Source organism: Brassica napus, chromosome C1 (genome assembly GCF_020379485.1).
Source record: "Brassica napus cultivar Da-Ae chromosome C1, Da-Ae, whole genome shotgun sequence".
Lineage (NCBI taxonomy): Eukaryota > Viridiplantae > Streptophyta > Magnoliopsida > Brassicales > Brassicaceae > Brassica > Brassica napus.
Genome location: NC_063444.1, coordinates 21,125,109 through 21,131,554, shown reverse-complemented (window position 1 = coordinate 21,131,554; position 6,446 = coordinate 21,125,109). Strand labels below are relative to the sequence as shown.

Genomic DNA, 6,446 nt, shown 5'->3' with positions numbered 1-6,446 from the left:
CGGGAAGGGTTATCCCTTGTATTAGAGCCGACTATCCGAATAAACCTGACCCACAAATTCACTGAGACCGCCATGTCGCTCACAAGTGAACTGGAGGGGGACTTATTGTAGGAGATGGATTACACCCCTCCACAAGGCCCATCGAATAACAGGCCATAATCCAGCAAGTTGGATCAGTTTGGTCGGCTCGGCGGCCAAACGTATCAGCTCGACCTTAGAGTGCTTTTAGCCGGTCGGGTAAGCCGACCAGAAGTACCCGGCTTGGAGAGAACCTTGTCCAGGCCCGCATACTCGGCCTCTCGCATCAAGGCCCAAAGAGATACGAAATTAGGGCATCAAGGGCAGGAGTCCTATAAAAGGTGAAAGGGAAGCAAGAAGGAGAGGACTTTTGGACCATTGAACAGACCAAGTGGCTAGATCTAGGGTTTTTAGGCGATCTCTCTGATCTTGTTACTCTTCGATCTTGTTGCTCTTTTATTTTCCTGTCACTCTTGCAGCCCTTCAGACTAAATCTAAATAAAATGTCTTTAGTCATCCCATTTCTGACTTCTTTCATCTTAGTCGACTGAATCCCGTTCAAACAAAGTTTCGATAACTATGGCTTATAATTATGATTTTACTTTTTAAGATGTCTTTCTAAGTCTCCCCCATCGTGAGATTACTGCACAACAGCACAAGCACTATAAAAAAATCAAACAGAAAAATGTACAAGTACAAGTACATATCATATATGATGCACCAACTTCTTGGCCACGGCAACAAAAATTAACAAAATAACTGCAAAATTTAGAAGTCAGATTAGGCCTAAAGATACATGCTCACTTCTGCTACGAATGTGTTGTTTTCTTAAACCAAAATGGTATATATTTTCAAAAGAAATATATTTAATCTATATTATGCCAAAGAGCAGTTCGTTTCCCCAATTTGAAAATCTTTAGACCATCCATTTATTATAGCTTTGTTGACCCTGTTTAAACTCCTATTTAAGTGTGTATAACAAGATGGACGTGCTAATAATACTAATCTTCTACAATTCATTGTTTTCGAATATCTCAGCAGTCAAGGCCTTCATTTCACGTACCGTTGAAGTATATATCTACCATGGTGGCAAAAATATTATTCTATACCAACATTACGTCGGATATAACAATTACTAAATATTCATTATCAATTATAATATCAACACGCTGTAAAAAACTACAATATCAACATATTATAAACGCATACAATATCAATATAATTTAGATTTTAAGAAACAATTAATAACCGTATTTTTGTTCATGATCTAGAATTATGAATCCATCACAATATTAATAATCTTCTAGCAAATTTAAAATAGTATCGTAAAATAATGTATAAAATGAAGATACAGTTAAGCTTTAGGCTCATCATTCTTGACGGCATGGCCAATTCCGGGGCTGTGTCCTGGTGTCGTAGGCTTGAAGTCATCTCCTTTCTTATGACCCATACCGGGACTGTTTCCCGGAGAAGTAGGTGCGAAGTCGTCGGTAGTTCCGGTTTTTAAATGATATTGATCGTTCATTTTCTCAAACATTTTCCCTTCCTTGGGCTTGAAGTCATCTTTAAACCCCTTAACATTTGCATGCGCTTTCTTATGCCCCACCCCTGGACTGTTTCCTGGAGCAGTGGGTGCAAAATCGTCTGTAACCCCGGGTTTGAAATTATCTTTACCGTTAGTTTTCTGCAACTTTCTTCCTTCCGTGGGCTTGAAGTCACCTTGAAACCCTTCAACATTTGCATTATCTTTTTTATGTCCTATGCCAGGTTTGTTTCCTGGAGAAGCACGCACAAATTGACCCGTAGATCCAGCTTTGAAATGGTCTTGGCCGATTGTTTTCCTCAACTTTCTTGCTTCAGTGGTGATCGGTGCTTGGTCAAATATTATCAAGATGATGATATTGGTCACAATGACAGCCAATAGCTTCATTTTTTTTTTTAGGAAATAGAACTAAGGTTTATAGGAGTTTGTATATATGAGTAGTTGTGCTGGAAATATGGAGTAAGAATGCCCCCAAGATACTGTATTTATAGGGACATGAGATTGGTTATGCCGCCGTTTGTTGAATTTAAAATGTGTGGACAATGGCCACATTGATTGCTTTTCGACCGTCTATTTATCAACATAATAGTAGTGATTTAATTTACACCATAAAGTATTCATATAATAATTCCAAGACCGTCTTAAATTGTTTGAAGGGTTCTGTTCTAAAATATATTTAAATATAATAGTGTCATGCAAATGTAGCAAGCTGTTAGTAAATCGACATTTTGAATGTTACAGTTCAATTCTATCTCATATTGACAAAATAATTTCATTAAAAAATTTATCATCTGCTTTATATTTGTCGTTTAACTAGCTACGCAAAATCTTATTCATTTACAGGAAATAGACATTCTTGTGAGTTCTCCATTCACATAAATACATACCGTAATAGATTTGTCTTTCCTTTGGGAACAAACAAGTGGGACACTCGTTCATATTTTGTTGCTCGTGTAGACTAAAATGGAAAAAAATGCTATAATAGACTATCAATGAACGATGAATATTGTATGTGTTAAAGGAGATTCCAAAATATTGGTCGATTGTTATCTCTGTTGAAGGTGAAACATACAATATAACAAAGCCGGCCCTAAAGCTCTCATAGTGGTCCATTGTTGAATGTACAGCACTTATTTGTATTCTGATTTTTTGTAAAGTATATTTGCTTGCAAATTGGATTAACAATCTAAATTAATCGGGACATTGTTTTGCAATGACTTCGAAGGCTAAGAAAAGCCGCCCTTTAACAACCACAGAACTGCACTTGAAACAAGGTTATTTAATTTCACACTAGTTTAAAGCATGAGTTGATTACATTGAGGGGCACTTTTTGTCTTTCTCTTACATTCAGAGGCACATCTTACATGTGAGACACTTTGTTGTGGGCCAGCAGTAAATTCTAGACAATTTTATCCTTAATGAACATTTTTGTGGATGGATGATGCATGGACGGGATATATGGACATGTGATGTGTGGACAGGTGATGTGTGTACGGGTGATGTTGAGATGGTGTCTATATGAGATAGTGGTGTATAAAACGGTCATGTGTGGATGGGTTTTACATAGATGGATGAAGTTGCAGCATGAAAGTTTTGCCCACTCATGTTTTTGCCAAATACAATTCAAACACTCGTCCACACAATTTTTGTTGTATGTTTGTGTTACGAGAAAAAAATTAGTGGACAGGTGTTAATATTGCAGTGGATGAGATAAATTAATCTAGTGGATGAGTGTTTGAATTGTATTTATCAAAAACATAGTTCGGAAGATTATATGGAAATTTTTTTTGTGGATAAAAGTGTAGAATTAAAAGTTTGAGATGAAATCAAGAGGATATTTTTGCATGCCAAAGAATTTGGGGTAAAAAAAAAATAAACTACAAAATATGGAGGATCTGATGTGAAAATAATATGAACTTCACCATTGTTGGCTAGTTTTCAATCTTCGACCTAGGAGAGAAGACGGCAAGTCTGTTACGGTGCACGGAGACGGCGAGCACGAGCTGAAAGCACAACACGAAGGAGGAGCTGAGCACGGCGTGAAAACTCACCGCATTGGAAGCTAAGACGGCAATCTGAGATGAGGTGACCACGGTGAAGAGGCGACTTGAGAAGAAGAGTTGGTTGCATGACGGAGGGAGGAGAGTAGCTGAAAAGCGACATAATTTTTCATGGTGGCCATCCACATCCATAACCTCTGTTGCAAAAAAAATCATCATCACAAAAACAAAAACAAAAATAAAAGGAGGAAACTTTAACTGAAACAAGAGATTGGTGTTGGAGAAAGACTTTGGACTTTTACTTTGAAGTATGGATAATATAAATCAACCATAAAGATCAAAGCTTTCAATTTCCTACCAATGGAAATCTCTCTCAAACCAACGTTCCTGACCACCACCTATGCTTCTTGTCGCTCTCTACCAACTCCACATAAAACGACTGTACTCAATGTCGCTCGATCTATCCAGTAAACATAACATTTCTTCTCCATGGACCGACTCGTTCCTCACTCACCACCACCATGCCCGAGTTTGAATCCACAATCCATCCCGTTTCTCCTCAAACTCATCTTCTCCATTATCTTTCTCTTTCCATGGACAGACTTGTTCCTCACTCATCGCATCATGACATCTCGAGTTACCGGAATCACCACAAAAGTCAGAGAATTTACAGATCTAAGATACAAGACCTTCTTTCTCCTCCGGAGTTCCATTGATTGGGTTAGGGATTTGGCTCCATCGACGATAGAGAGAAAGGCTTCATCGGTGGTGTTAGGGATTTCATGGACAAGAAGATTACGGATTTCATCGACGAGAGGATTGTAGTTTGTGAGATTTTATTATAAAAAAAAATATTATTGATTAGTTATCAAAAAAGAGGTAACGAGAGAGAATGTAAAAAGAGAGACAATAAGGGTATTGGAGTCTTTAGACACACAAAATGTGTGTGACAAGTTCAATGTGTCTTAAAGTGTAAATAAAAATTCATAAAGTAAAGTGTCTGTAGTTGTAAAAATTTCTTAAAGCACACTAATGATTTGACAAAAGATATTCTTAATTGACTTTTCTCCCCCTCTTTTAAAGTCGAATATAAAATGTAAATAGGATTCTATGCATGTTTGACCATATATGCATAATGTTAAGATTTCAAAACATATAATACACGTTTACATCCTAAGCATAAGATGATGTCAGTCACACTCACAAATCCAAAATCTTCAACTATCCCTGCAAATATAGAATCACCCTTATTAACTCGTTCAAGTAAATACTTGCTATTTTTTTAGGTTTGGTACTTGGTTTAACTCGTTCAAGTAATTGTATTTAGAACTTGGACTTGGTACTTGATAAAAGACTTGCTATATCAAGTACTCGACGGAAAATTTTATATTTGCAAATTTGTTGATTCCGCTTATTACTTGCCAAAATCAAATACTTGTTTTTAAGTTATTTATTAATTGCGAGTAACTAAAATAAAAATACAACTACATACAAAAAGAATTATATTAATTTTGTTATCTTTTTTTTATCAATGGACTTTGTTTTATCAAATCTAATATTTTTATCTGTTTTCAGTTACAATGTAGATAAAAAAAATTTAAGTTATTTTTTACTTGTGAGTAACTAATATAAAATTACAACTATATACAAAAAGAAGTATATTGATTTTGCTATATTTTTTTTATCTGTTTTCAGTTACAATATAAGTAAAAATAAAATATTTTTAACATATAATAACTTTTTAACGGATAACAAGAATTTTTTAGAACGAGTAGCGAATAATATGTAATAGGGCAAGTAAGGAGATAGGTGAAAAGATATAAAAACATTTGATGCTTCAATTATACTAGAAAATAATAAGATTTGTTGGTTTATTACCGATCTGATAATGTTGAGTACTTGACTTTACAGAGAAAAATGGCAAACAGTGTGTATCAGCCAAGCAAAAAAAATTATGGTCAACTAATTAAAAAATTAAGTGGACCAAGATTTTGAGACTAAAAACTTATGCCAATGTTGCGCAAAAGAAAATTTATGAACGAGTAACAAATCCAAGTAACCAGAAGTTAATTTTTTAAACATTTGATATTGGACTTGTGCTTGCAAGTTATTCATCCACAGTAATTGATAGTTGGCTTGATCGTTTCAAATACTTCATTTTACGGACCAGTACAAGACGAGTAGCACGTACAAGCCGAATATTGAGTATCAGTGTCCACCCCTAGGTCTGGGACTTATTATCCGAGATCCGGATTCGATCCGAGATCCGCTCCGGATCCGCTCCGAAAATAGGATATCCGGGGTGCTCGGATCCGAATCCGGATAGTAAAATCTCGGATCCGTGCGAACCGAATCCGGATCCGGATATCTTAATTTTTAGGTCCGGATATTCGGATCCGGATCCGGATATCTTAATTTTTAGGTCCGGATATTCGGATCCGGATCCGGATCCGTATTTTTAAAATACATTAAATTTTTAAATTTTCCTAATATTTATATTTGATATATTAGTATTTATACATGAATTAATCTTATAATATTATAATATTATATTTTAGTTTTTACAATATAATAAACATATATAAATATATTTATAAATATTTAATTTATGTATTATATTAAAAAAATTAGTATTTTTTTGTTAAAAAAATTATTTTTAATTATTTTGACGGATTCGGATCCGGATATCCGCGGATAATAGAATATCGAGACGGATATCCGAAATCCGGATATCCGGAAACCACGAATTCGGATCCGGATACTAAATCCACGGATCCGACGAATCCAGATCCGGATCCGGATACCCTAAATTTTCCGGATATCCGGATCCGTCCCAGGGCTATACCCCTACTTATTTATATAAAATGGTTTTTTTTGTACGATAA

The 6,446-nt window shown here is 35.4% G+C and overlaps 1 protein-coding gene across 1 annotated transcript; it reads right to left on the bottom strand.

Moving 5' to 3' along the window:
* Nucleotides 1-331: 331 nt before the first annotated feature.
* Nucleotides 332-2,739, bottom strand: BNAC01G23830D (precursor of CEP9). Its single transcript, XM_048745959.1, has one exon. It carries the CDS (start codon nt 1,946-1,948, stop codon nt 1,373-1,375), a length of 576 nt encoding a protein of 191 aa, XP_048601916.1. The 5' UTR covers nt 1,949-2,739; the 3' UTR covers nt 332-1,372.
* Between the last annotated feature and the right edge of the window lie 3,707 nt (nt 2,740-6,446).